The sequence below is a fragment of the Schistocerca gregaria genome, chromosome 7, assembly GCF_023897955.1.
Source record: "Schistocerca gregaria isolate iqSchGreg1 chromosome 7, iqSchGreg1.2, whole genome shotgun sequence".
Taxonomy (NCBI): domain Eukaryota; kingdom Metazoa; phylum Arthropoda; class Insecta; order Orthoptera; family Acrididae; genus Schistocerca; species Schistocerca gregaria.
The window spans coordinates 548,124,502-548,137,638 of record NC_064926.1 but is presented as its reverse complement, the minus strand read 5'-3'; the positions used below and the strand labels follow the sequence as shown (position 1 = coordinate 548,137,638).

Genomic DNA, 13,137 nt, shown 5'->3' with positions numbered 1-13,137 from the left:
CGTGTTACCCTCCTGAACCCACCGATTCCATATTCTGTTAACAGTCATTGGATATCGACCAACGCGAGCAGCAATGTCGCGATACGATAAACCGCAATCGCGATAGGCTACAATCCGACCTCTATCAAAGTCGGAAACGTGATGGTACGCATTTCTCCTCCTTAGACGAGGCATCACAACAACGTTTCACCAGGCAACGCCGGTCAACTGCTGTTTGTGTATGCGAAATCGGTTGGAAACTTTCCTCATGTCAGCACGTTGTAGGTGTCGCCACTGGGGCCAACCTTGTGTAAATGCTCTGAAAAGCGAATCATTTTCATATCATAGCATCTTCTTCCTGTCGGTTAAATTTCGCGTCTTTAGCACGTCATCTTCGTGGTGTAGTAATTTTAATGGCCAGTAGTTTATTTAGTAACTAAAAAACAGACCTTCACCAAATCCATACGGTACACTGAGTCTGTGACATTATTATGACGTGCTTTAGATGGCAGGAACTACCTAGTTAGGCTATAGCTGTTGCGGCACCTTCCGAAATCTGAGAGACGGCCCACAGCGTATGCGGCGGTCGGAGTGTGCTTCCAGCATTCCCAAACTCGCCCCGCGTAATGCCAGACACACGGCTTTGTTTCGGACACGCGCGCATTGTATTATTTCGGCACTGTGACAGCTGTTGCATCCTTGTTATTGTGTCCGGCAGGGACGTGGAGCCCGAGGAAGAGGTGACGTTCCAACAACGCTTCACGCCGGCCAAGGCGGGCGAGCACAAGCTGGTGGGCACCTTCTCTTCCAAAGAGCTCGTCGACATCACCGGCGCCCTCGCCTTCGACGTCTTTGACTGACGAGGGTGAACTACGCTACTGATACGCTCAACACATTCTTTCCAACACAGTCACTTTACTTTTATTTGTAAAAATTGAAGACCTCATGATTCAGTATAAATGTTCTCACTTAAAGCTATGTCAAGTCAGTCACAATGTGTGTGTATTATTAATTTAATAACATTGGTCTGTAAAACGACTTGTTTCGAGTCGCTGCTGGTCATCATCAGCCATCAATGATTACTAGACACGTAAATACTACCTCCTAAAACTGCAATTAACCATCGACAAACTGAATTACTGGCAGAGGATGAGCACAGTGTCTCGAAACACGTGGCAAAAAAAAATTAATGTTGCTAGATTAATAACCCATTAACATAGAGACCGATCACGATATATGCTTGTTACTTTCAATGCAACACAGTCGCATATAATCGGTACTGCCAACGTGGCAAATTAATTAAAAGCAATGCACAGATACACATGTAACAAGTGCACGATGATAACTCATATGTACTCCAATGACAATCAGTCAAGTAGTTTAGTTTTAGTTTTGCTTCATCATTTCCACATAATGACTAGAATGGCGTTTGTTTTTAATTTTATGTGCAGTATCTATATCTATATATGTGTTAACATTTCTAGCTTCAACTGACTGGTAATATTGCTGCACTTGTAATGCCTAGGAAATTCTAGTAGTAGTCCTAGTGAAATATTGTTTATTTTCTTATGTATCACAAGAATGTAGTAACTGATTGCAATAAAGTAAATGAAGATGTAAATTGCTTTCGAATGCTCTTAAATCCGTTGCGTATCGATTCTTTCCATCCGATACCATTTCTTTCTGTTCAGTGAAAACAGTAATGCTTTGGACAGAGACCTGTGATTTACATACGGCAGGCCGTTGTGAACGTTCAAACAATAACTCAGTCTGGCTTGCTGATAAAATGAAAAATTTATTACGCGTTATTTTCTGCATACAATCACATTAACGCTGAATGCATTAGCGTAACAAAGCAGCACAGATAAATACCAACGTCATAAAAAGACGCATTTCAATTAATTTTATCTGAATAATGACAGAAGCGATCGTAATTGACAATGTCTCACTTCAATTGATGAAGTCATATCTGAAAGGGCCTTTCTACAAATTTTGACAAAATGATTTAAGAATGGTACCAGATTCTATACGCACCGATACATCTTTTCGCATGAAAAGGGCTTTATTCCAAGCATTGTGAATGTGTTTTTGTCAGTTAGTTTCAAAGATATCATTTTTTCAAGGATTTTTCTCATGGAATAATGCCCTTTCAATATTGATCAACTTTGAATGGAATAGATCAAATGTCTAATGCAAAATGTGTTACGTCTTGCTTTTCGTTGTTCAACTGTTGTTATTTCTGAACATTTCTTGTGCGATATAAGGTGACGTCAAGTGTTGAGTTGGAACGTAGACAAAGTACCAAGGAGATAAAGATAGAAAGAAGGAAAAACCTTATGTTGGAAACTATTAACAGAATGCTATAAAACAGCAAAAGAGTGAAACATTATGAGTAGACTACCTGTTTCGACCACGTTCCTTCATTTATTTTTATCGTAGTAAGCTACAGTCTGGTGTCGCGGCTTCTGAACACATCGAAGGAGTACAGAAGCATAGCTTCGACGTTTTATTTCTAGCAGTGTATGTTGTTATTAATTTTGCAAAGTCTTATATTGGATCAGTGACTACTAAGGGGACAAAATGGAATACATTCAACATTTACTTGATTAAATTGGGACAGACTGTCGGTACTTCTATGATGATTCTTTGAAACAGCCTGTATACAGGGGGCCCACTGATCGTGACCGGGCCAAATATCTCACGAAATAAGCGTCAAACGAAAAAACTACAAAGAACGAAACGTGTCTAGCTTGAAGGGGGAAACCAGATAGGGCTATGGTTGGTCCGCTAGATGGCGCTGCCATATGTCAAATGGTAATCAACTTTTTTTATATAGGAACCCCCTGTTTTTATTACATACTAGTGTAGAACGGACAGAAATATGAATGTTTTAGTTGGACCACCTTTTTCGCTTTGTAATAGATGGCGCTGTAATAGTCACAAACATATGCCTCACAATTTTAGACCAACTGTTGGTAACAGTTTTAAATTAAAATACAGAACGTAGGTAAGTTTTAACATTTTATTTCTGTTGTTTCAATGTGATACATGTACCTTTGTGACTTATCATTTCTGAGAACGTGTGCTGTTACAGCGTTTTTACCTGTAAATACCACATTAAAGCAAAATGCGCTCAAAATGATGCCCGTTAACCTCAATTCATTTGGCAATACGTGTAACGACATTCCTCTCAACAGCGAGTAGTTCGCCTTCCGTAATGCTCGCACAAGCATTGACAATGCGCTGACGCATGTTGTTAGGCGTTGTCGGTGGATCACGATAGCAAATATCATTCAACTTTCCCCACAGAAAGAAATTCGGGACGTCAGATCCGGTGAACGTGCGGGCCATGGTATGGTGCTTCGACGACCAATCCAACTGTCAGGAAATATGCTATTCAATACCGCTTCAACCGCACGCGAGCTGTGTGCCGGACATGTTGGAAGCACATCGCAATTCTGTCATGCAGTGAAACATTTTGTAGTAACATTGGTAGAACATTAGTAGGAAATCAGCATACATTGTACAATTTAGACTGCCATCGATAAAATGGGGGCCAATTATCCTTCCTCCGATAATTCCGCACCGTACATTAACCCGCCTAGGTCGCTGATGTTCCACTTGTCGCAGCCATCGTGGATTTTCCGCTGCCGAATAGTACATATTATGCCGGTTTACGTTACCGCTGTTGGTGAATGACGCTTCGTCGCTAAATAGAACGCGTGCAAAAACTCTGTCATCGTCTCGTAATTTCTCTTGTGCCCAGTGGCAGAACTGTACATGACGTTCAAAGTCGTCGCAATGCAATTCCTGGTGCATAGAAATATGCTACGGGTGCAATCGATGTTGATGTAGCATTCTCAGCACCGAAGTTTTTGAGATTCCAGATTCTTACGCAATTTGTCTGCTATTGATGTGCGGATTAGCCGCGACAGCAGCTAAAACACCTAACTGGGCATCATCATTTGTTGCACGTCGTGGTTGACGTTTCACATGTGGCGGAACACTTCCTGTTTCCTTAAATAACGTAACTACCCGGCGAACGGGCCGGACACTTGATGTCGTCCAGCATGGCGGACAGCATACATAGCACACGCCCGAAGGGCATTTTGATCACAATAGCCATACATCAACACAATATCGACCTTTTCCGAAATTTGTAAATGGTCCATTTTAACACGGGTCACGAAGCAAATACCGGCCATACTGGCGGAATGTTACGTGATACCACGTACTTATATGTTTGTGACTATTACAGCGTCATCTATTACAAAGCGAAAAATGTGGTTTGGTTAAAACATTCATATTTCTTTACGTACTACACGAGTATGTAATAAAAAATGGGATTTCCTATTTACAAAAACGCAGTTGATATCCGTTTGACCTACGCCATCCAGCCAGCCAACCATAGCGCCATCTGGTTTCCCCCTTCAAGCTAGACGAGTTTCGTTCTTTATAGTTTTTTCGTTTGGTGCTTATTTCGTGAGATATTTGGCCCGCTCACAATCAATGGACCACCCTGTATAACATTGCTGCTGCTGCTGATGATGATTATTATTAATGAAACCGTTTTTACCTACGTTGATTAGTGTAACAATAATGTGAAACTGTGTGGGTAAAAAAAGATACACTTAAAACACTAGTAAAACATAGCATGACCACGCATATGAATTACATCCTTATTCCAAGATATTGGACGTGCTTTCTTTTTAAAGATATTGCAAAACAGAGCAGCTGCAGCAATGGCGAAATATCTACTTCATTGTGCTCTTTAAACAGTCGAAAGCCCATCCTAATATATTCCATACACTCACCTACAGAGTACTTCTCTTAATTCCTGAAAATCTTACATTTTTGAGTAAGGCGCTTTTAAAAATGACTGCATCGATTGTCGTAAATTCATATGGCGCAGATGCCTTTACAGTACTTTCCACACACTTGTGAACAAAACGAGAAAACTTTATGATATTACCACATTTATCTATTTCATCTACACCTTGTCTTCACAAAGGATAATTATAACATAAATGAATACGCAAAATAACTACTACAAAAATATCATGAAATCGGCACCTCTTCAACAAATGGACTCCTCTCTTTGAACAAACGACGCAGTACTGTGGTAGTAATAATGATTCTTCATTTGGAAACTTTTTTCTCTCCTCTTCGTTCGCGTTTCTGCTGTGTTCCCGTGCTGTTCTCGAGTATTCAGGATGAATACCGAGCATTTCTCTGTAGTTCCACTGCTGAGGAGGTTGTGTTTTGTACTACTCTTTTGTCTAGTTTATCCTCTGAATTCTCTGAAGAAATGTTAACCGAACTGGAGCTCATTCGCTATTTGACGTCTACGGCGTAGCCAAATGTTAAAGCCTTGAACAATGAAAGTAGAGACAACTTTTTATGTCTGGGATGCCGACAGTTGAGCTCTGCCATCGATCATTTCAACGCCGCGAAGTACAAGGCACCCATTTGGGACCCAAGTAGTACATGAAAGTAAATGAGAGACTCGAGCTAACTGGCCGTTATCTTAGTATCCTCGCGTATGTGAAGCATTCAGACTCAACCTAACAAAACGTGTCAACTTCTCTGTGGTGAAGAGTATCGTAGTGCTGCACGGTAAACTGAAATTCGAACGCAGAGCGAGACAGTACATTTTTCCAAATTTCACAAGGCGAAAATAGTTATGCATTCGTTCTGCATTAATAACTGATTCACATCTATGTATCTGTTATGCTGGCAGCAAGAAACGTATGTTCCTTGATGCTAGCATAACAGATACATAGATGTGACACAGTAACTGTAAATTGTCAAACAGCGTTTAAAATAATCACATATATAATTTGTGGACATACTTTGGCATTGGCCTTCTATGAAGAAGATATTGACTTTCTGCTTAATTACGCTACTGAAGATGACTAATTTATAAAAAGCGGTATAGCATAATAAAATTTGCAACTGATGACTGAAATTTATTCGGAACAATAATACTACAGTTGCTGAAAATTACGACCAAGAATAAAATAAAATAGTAATTATTAGAAAACTTTTCCTGTTGTCTTAAATAACAATAATTTAAATTGTAGGCCTCAATATCTATTTGATTCTTTCGTTACTGTAAATCTTCCATGTCATGAAGGTTCTGTATCAGAAACTGTATCCATTTGTTTTGTTGCCTCTAAGGGACAATATGTCCATTAAAATAATCCAGCTTATGTTTAATATATTTTTTGTACAGTGTCAGTTAAAAAGAGTCATACTCAATAACTGGTTTTGATCACATGTAACAATCATCTTAAGAACTGATTACTCACGAGCTGTGAGAAGTCCATTTTTTAAAAGGAATGTGGTGACGAGTTGTAAAAATGAATGAACATCAGTATAGCACTTTTCCGATAACGTTTCTTGGTTTCAAGCATTTTAATAAACCCATTTTGCAAACTCTTTGCATAACAACCATATTCTACTTGTTTGCCAGATGTCAAATTAATCTTTGAAGAGTATCTTTCATAATTCCATTATTCAAGTACTTATTCAGAAGTATAACATGATCACACAATCAAAGAATGTCGCTAAAACAAAGTAAGTACTTATTGTCGTTATCATTTAGGCTTATAAGTCATTTATTTTGATGTTGTACTACTAACATACTGTTGTAAAGTTTCCCGATGTAAGGCACGTCTGTTAAACTGAGTGTGACTGCAATAGCTGTCTTCAATAATTCTCCTTCAATTAGATTCTCAACTGTTTTGGAATATAATTGGAATAAACTAGTAGTCACTGTGTGGAGAGTTAAAGGATGCAGACGGCTTTTGTGGGTGTTATTAGAACAACGGAAAACTGATGCGACTTTGCGTGAATTTTGAAAATATTGTTGCTAAAAATAATACTGTTTTGTAAACACTTTACTAGTCTTGGCATAATAAATAACATAAATTAAGTAAAAGAAAAAATTAACCACAGAAAGAAAAAATCTCTCCAAAGAGGAAAGGAGTTATTATAACTGGCATTCCTAAAGTAAGCACTTACTCTGACAACAAAGCATGTTTCAAGTATGGAGGAAACGAGTATTTTCAGAAAGAGTCAGTATAAGTAGACAAAAAGTAAACATGGTATACGACGCTATGCAAATTTCATCTGGTGCAGGTAAGCTGAATCGACTTCATGCCAGTCAGTTGACTCGTGCTTCCTGGCAGGAGATGTTCCAGAGGTGAGCATATGATCCACAATCATGGTCCCGAAAGACTAACCCACCGCCGCATTGTTGACTATGGGGCTGTTGGCGGTTCCTACCGTAAGGCTTCACAGCCCTATTCTTAGAACCGACGGCGGCATCTGACATCTGCACATCATATCAGCCCAGTGTTTGACTGACCCACCTTCTCGACAGGCGGGTTCGTATGTCTGAGATAACCACTGATACGTGACTACCTCGACGCACTCCTACAACGATCGTCAGGCGTCAGACAAATCTGGCACTCGTCGGTGACGAGGAGACAACACGATGCTAGGGATTCAGTTTGTGTTCCAAGCATTTCAATGCCCGTGTTTCTTGTGCACCACGGTGCTGGCGATATGTTCGGCAGTCTCAAGTCCACTATGGCCGTGTGGAGATTGTTGTATACCGTCTGGATCGACATAGCGCTTAATGTATAACTTCTAATTAATTTTCTGATTTCCTGTTTAATAATGACATTGTCTCTGCAAATGTTCATAGACATGCAAAAAAGAAAAAAGAAACCTTGTCTCATTCTTACCTTTTCTCATTCTTCAACTGACTTATTTTCTGTCATCTGTCCATTTTTCCCATGTATTTATTACTATTTTAGTTTCACAATATAAGCCTTTTATTGCCCTGATGATGGGTGAAGACAAACCATCATCAGTCTTTCTCCTCAATTTACTTTGAGCAACTGACTGAAAAATGTACTGTATAAAATGATTCGATCAGTTCACCATTGTTAATAAAACATTCAAGTAATGACAATAATGGACAACTTTAAAAAAATAATTTAGAATGTGATGTTCAATCGAAACAGTCACTGAACGCTTGCAGCACTGTAAGAATCGCAAACACTTTCGCATCTGTTGCTTCATATGTCTTATTTTGATCCTTTTTTTGCAGCTTCAGAACACAAATACACATAGTATGATTATAATACCACTTAACAAACACTTTGTGGAAATAATAAAGGGGTTCCTTTATTAACTCTTTTATTTTGATGGTCATTTCCCGGCTCGACGTCACAGACCTCTGAGTTCCATATTTGGCCATCTTCGACTGGAAAAATGCTGTAGGACTAGCTGCCCCTCTTCCGGCAGTCATGAACTGAAATTAAAAAGCAAAAGTTCATTGATTCAGGTTTACCCTGTAGTGTCCTTTCGTATACAGAATTCTTAAGACGTCAAATGCTGTTGGTGTCAGCCAACATCTACAAATATACCCTGCAAGCCACTGTACATTTTGTGGCGGAGGGTCCATCATACAAATATTACGATTATTACATTTGAGTACTGAGCGAGAATAATACAATTACTTACATGTATCTGTAGTACCCTAATCTCACGTGAAACTATTTATTCTCATGACCCCAATAAGAAATAAACGTTTAGGAGAAATAACTGTCACAAAGTCATCTTCGAATACCACTTGTTTAAACTGACCAACAAGGCTTTCGCGAAAACATCACCGATTTTCCCGAGATTCCATTTAAGTTCCCCAAGAATCTGAGATTCATACGTCTTGTCGGTGTTTTCTCTAAGCGAGACCTTTCGTACATCGCAGAACTACACGACACTCAGAGTAATTCAATGGTTAATCCAACACAGTTACTTACGTGTTGCCCTTTCTCGAGAATGATGCGTCTTTGCCAAGACAAGGAAGTGCTGGTAGATCTTCCTGTGAGAAGAAACAGGATGAAAGAAAATCTGTTAAGACATCGAGGAATAACTTCCACGATCCTAGAGGAGCTGTAGAAGGGAAGAACTATAGAGGGCAACAGAGACTGGAATACATCTAGCAAATGATTGAGGCTGTAGAGTGCAAGTATCACTCTGAGATGAAGAGGTTGGCACAGGTTAAGAATTCATAGTGCACCTAATCAAACCAGTCACAAGACTGATGGTTCAAAAAAAAAGATGCTGACCATACATATGTATGTGTAAGAACTCCACTCCTGCATCAAAGTGGGTCAAACTTGACACACGAAGTCGATACACTAAGAGCACCAACATAGAGGAGTCTATAACTCTCTAGCTCTGATATTTATAGAGGTACAAATATGAGAGTTTTTAAGACCTGCCCTGCAGGCTGCCCAGCACAACAGACGTGTTGTGTGGGAATAGTATCGACCTGCCTTATTGAGCAGCTTTCCAGGGCAGCCAACATGCCTGGGAAATAAATGGTTTCTGCCCCTGATGTACAGGCTGCCCAGCACAACAAGCATGTTTTGATGGAGTAGTATTGGCCTGCTTTTTTGGTCTGCTTTGCATGGCAGTCTGCATGTAATGGAAAACATGTTTGCAACCTCTGGGCTGCATGAGAAGCATTTTGTGGGAGTAGTACCAGCCTGCTTCAGCGACCTCTCTTGCATGGGATACACATGCAGATGAGTTTGCCTGGGGGAAGGTTGACAAAGGCAGAGGAGGAGATAGATAGAAATGCGAACAGGAGGGTATGGATAGGGTAAGAGGGGTCAGCAGAAGATGTACAGAGATGGCGAGAGGAGTAGATCGACAAACAAAGAGAGTGGTCAAGGAGATATACAGGGAAAGTAGGGAAACGCGACATGGGCAGCGGGAGACGGGGGGGGGGGGGGAGTAGGTTGACAGAAATAGATGACGAAGGAGGAATAGATTGACAGAAAGTGGAGGGAAGGTGAGTTAGACAGAGAGAAAGAGGGGGCAGAGGAAGATGGACAGAGAGAGTGGTCAGGGGGGGTTGGTAGAGGGAGGGGACAGCAGGAGATGGGAAGACATGGGGAAGAAACACATCAACAGATAGCTGGATAGGAAGATAGAGGCCATGAGTGGAAGGAGGACAAGGAGGAGATCGACAGAGACATATGTGAGGCGAAGAGGGACAGGCAGGAGAAGCGTACTGACAGAGTGATGGGGGAAGGGAGAGACAGTCAGTGAGAGAGGGAGGAGGGATGGGCAAAGTGGGAGGAGGCGGGAATGTACACAGTGTATATGGTGAACATGCATGCAGGCAAGGGCATGGAGAAAAGGCTAGTATCAATGCGTTTCTGTTGACAGGATATCCACAACTTTTGACTTCATCATGAATAATAAAAACAGCTACAGTCGTAAAAATCATTTATTTCTTAGTAGGAAAGTACAACCCAGTCTCAGGATCTGTGTCACATTTATAGGTGTATAATGAAATATGAAAACATGAATCCATAGCTGAGGTAAAAAGAGGTTAAAATATGTTAAAATAGTGCAGTCCTTGTCCAAGGCATGAAACAGAACATCCTTTCCACATCTAGGCCTCCCAGAAAGCCTCCTGCAGAGGAGGACATCGGTCTGGGCTTCAGGGCATGCCGTACATGGATCTGCACGAAAATAGATGGGCGGTCTTTCGAACACAGTGCTCAAAACACTCTCATCAGACCTGTACCAAGCCCAACCTAAAGCTGAAATACTTCAGCTTGTACTTGGTACTTCAACTGCGGGTTGTGCCTGGTAAGTGTCTGATGGAAGTTTATGCATCGATGCGTTTGAAAGACAGCCAATTTACTTTCATGCCAATCCATGTGTGGTGCATGCCCTTAAGCCCCATAGTTTCCCTCTGGTGGGCTTAGGATTCAGGAGGATATCCTGTTTCATTTCATGTGCGAGGAATCTACCGTTTTAAAGTATTTTAACCTATTTTAACCTCAGTTGCACATTCTTTATGGATTCACATTTTAATATGCATGTGACGATGGGACAAGGCTATGAAGCTGGATTGTGCTTTCCTTTTTAGAAACAAATAATTTTCACAACTGTAGCGGATTTTGGCGTTGATGGCGGCTAGTATAAATATAAAACAGGCACACAACATGTCCCCCTCTTGTGTTGACTGGAGCACGTCCACCCAAGAGTGATATTACAGCGGCTGAGACGGCTGTTTAACATTCGCATAAAGTTGATCCAGGTATCGTTATTTTACCTACGGACAAGGGCAAGGCTACTTTTGTTTCGAACAAGCAGGATTACGTTCAAAAGACACAGTGTTTACTGTCTGATTCAGATCCACAAACAAGGGGACCCTCTTAGTCCAATTCTGAGTAACATTGGTGCTCCGACATATTGTCTAGCAAAACACCTTGCTACTCTGTTGACCCCTGGAGTAGGTCAGTATGAGCACTACATTAAGAGTTGGCAGATTTCTTACGTCTATTAAAGCAAATGCGTTTTAATGACTCCAACATTCTAGTCAGTTTTGATGTGATCTATCTCTTGACTCGTGTTATTCTTTCTTAGTCGTTATGGTTGACTAAGGTTTGACTTGGTGCTCAATAAACGAACCTGTTTCGACATGTATTGACTTCCACCTACTTTTTTATCCAATGACCAGTACTACGAGCAGACAGATGGATTTGCAATGAAAATCCCGTTCACACCTGTAATTTCCAAATTGTTTACGGAACATTTCGAGTAACATTACTTAGAGTCTGCAGTTTTGAATCCTGTGTTTTAAGTAGTCAATACTTTTGTTATTCAGTCTCATGGTGGTGAGAATTTCAACGACTTTTTAAAACACCTGAATTCAATGCGTCTGAATATTCGTTTCACGATGGAGATGGAAAAGGACGGCTGTCTTCCTTTCTTTGATGTGGATGTGTTGGTTAGGAGGAAGGTGGCGGGTACGCTGGGACATGCCTTTTACAGGAAAGCTACGCACACTGACACCTGCATCCCGGCTCACTGTGAAGGGGTAGACTATACCTTGGTTCAAAGGGCCCAAGTCGCCTCGGACCCTGAGAGTTTATCAGTTCAGTTAGCCCATCTCAGAGTCAACTTCCGTTAAAATCGTTATAATGAAATACAAATCAGACATGAGTCGCGCTATCGACCATCTGTGCACCGGTTGAGCGATCATAATACCGAGGGGGTGGGTTGATTTGGGGAAGAGAGCAAACAGCAAGGTCATCCATCTCATCGCATTAGGGAAGGAAGTTGGCCTTATCTTGTCAAAGGAACCATCCTGGCATTTGCCTGAAGCGGTGTAAGGAAATCACGGAAAACCTATATCAGGATGGCCGGACGCTGGATTGAACCATTTTCCTCCCGAATGCGAGTCCAGTGCGCTAACCACTGCACCGCGCGGGGTTAGCCGAGCGGTCTTGGGCGCTGCAGTCACGGACTGTGCGGCTGGTCCCGGCGGAGGTTCGAGTCCTCCCTCGGACGTGGGACAGTGTGTTTGTCCTTAGGATAATTTAGGTTAAGTAGTGTGTAAGCTTAAGGACCGATGACTTTAGCTGTTAGGTCCCATAAGATTTCACACACAATTCAACTTTTTTTGCAGACCACTGCGCTACCTCGCTCGGTGACAACACCGAGATAGCACCACAGTCTAAGATCTTTTGTCTTACACAGTGAGAATTTCGAACAGGTTCGTCGTATTTAGCGAAAATATGACGTTAAGTTTGTGTTTAGACCACTACCTAAGATCGTGGTCCTTTTAGAGTAATAGATTATCTTGGCGTGTGTAAGGTGGGTGCGTTCCTTATTCCTTGCAGTTTTGCCATATCATGTATTGGTCAGACTATCCAGACCCTGCAGCACTGGTTTACTAAGCTTCAGTAACACACACGCTTACAACTGGCAAGAAAATCCGCCATTGCAGAACATTGCCTTGGCACCGGACATCCTGTGGAAAATACACTACTGGACATTAAAATTGCTACACCACGAAGGTGACATGCTACAGACGCGAAATTTAACCGACAGGGAGAAGATGCTGTGATATGCAAATGATTAGCTTTTCAGAGCATTTACACAAGGTTGGCGCCGGTGCCGACACCTACAACGTGCTGACATGAGGAAAGTTTCCAACCGATTTCTCATACACAAACAGCAGTTGACCGGCGTTGCCTTGTGAAACGTTGTTGTGATGCCTCGTGTAAGGAGGAGAAATGCGTACCATTACGTTTCCGACTTTGATGAAGGTCG

At 41.3% G+C, this 13,137-nt stretch overlaps 2 protein-coding genes across 2 annotated transcripts in view; one reads left to right on the top strand and one right to left on the bottom strand.

Annotated features, from left to right (window-relative positions):
* LOC126282082 (hemocyte protein-glutamine gamma-glutamyltransferase-like) overlaps positions 1-1,600 on the top strand; it is a 359,269-nt gene extending 357,669 nt beyond the window's left edge. Inside the window, exon 14 of the mRNA XM_049981538.1 lies at positions 698-1,600. Coding sequence (XP_049837495.1) covers positions 698-839 — 142 coding nt within the window. The 3' untranslated portion in view covers positions 840-1,600. The remainder of the gene's footprint in view (positions 1-697) is intronic.
* Positions 1,601-7,830: 6,230 nt separating this feature from the next.
* Positions 7,831-13,137, bottom strand: part of LOC126282473 (uncharacterized) — a 293,068-nt gene continuing 287,761 nt past the window's right edge. Inside the window, exon 13 of the mRNA XM_049982129.1 lies at positions 7,831-8,305. The gene's annotated coding sequence lies outside the window, so the exon portion shown is untranslated. The remainder of the gene's footprint in view (positions 8,306-13,137) is intronic.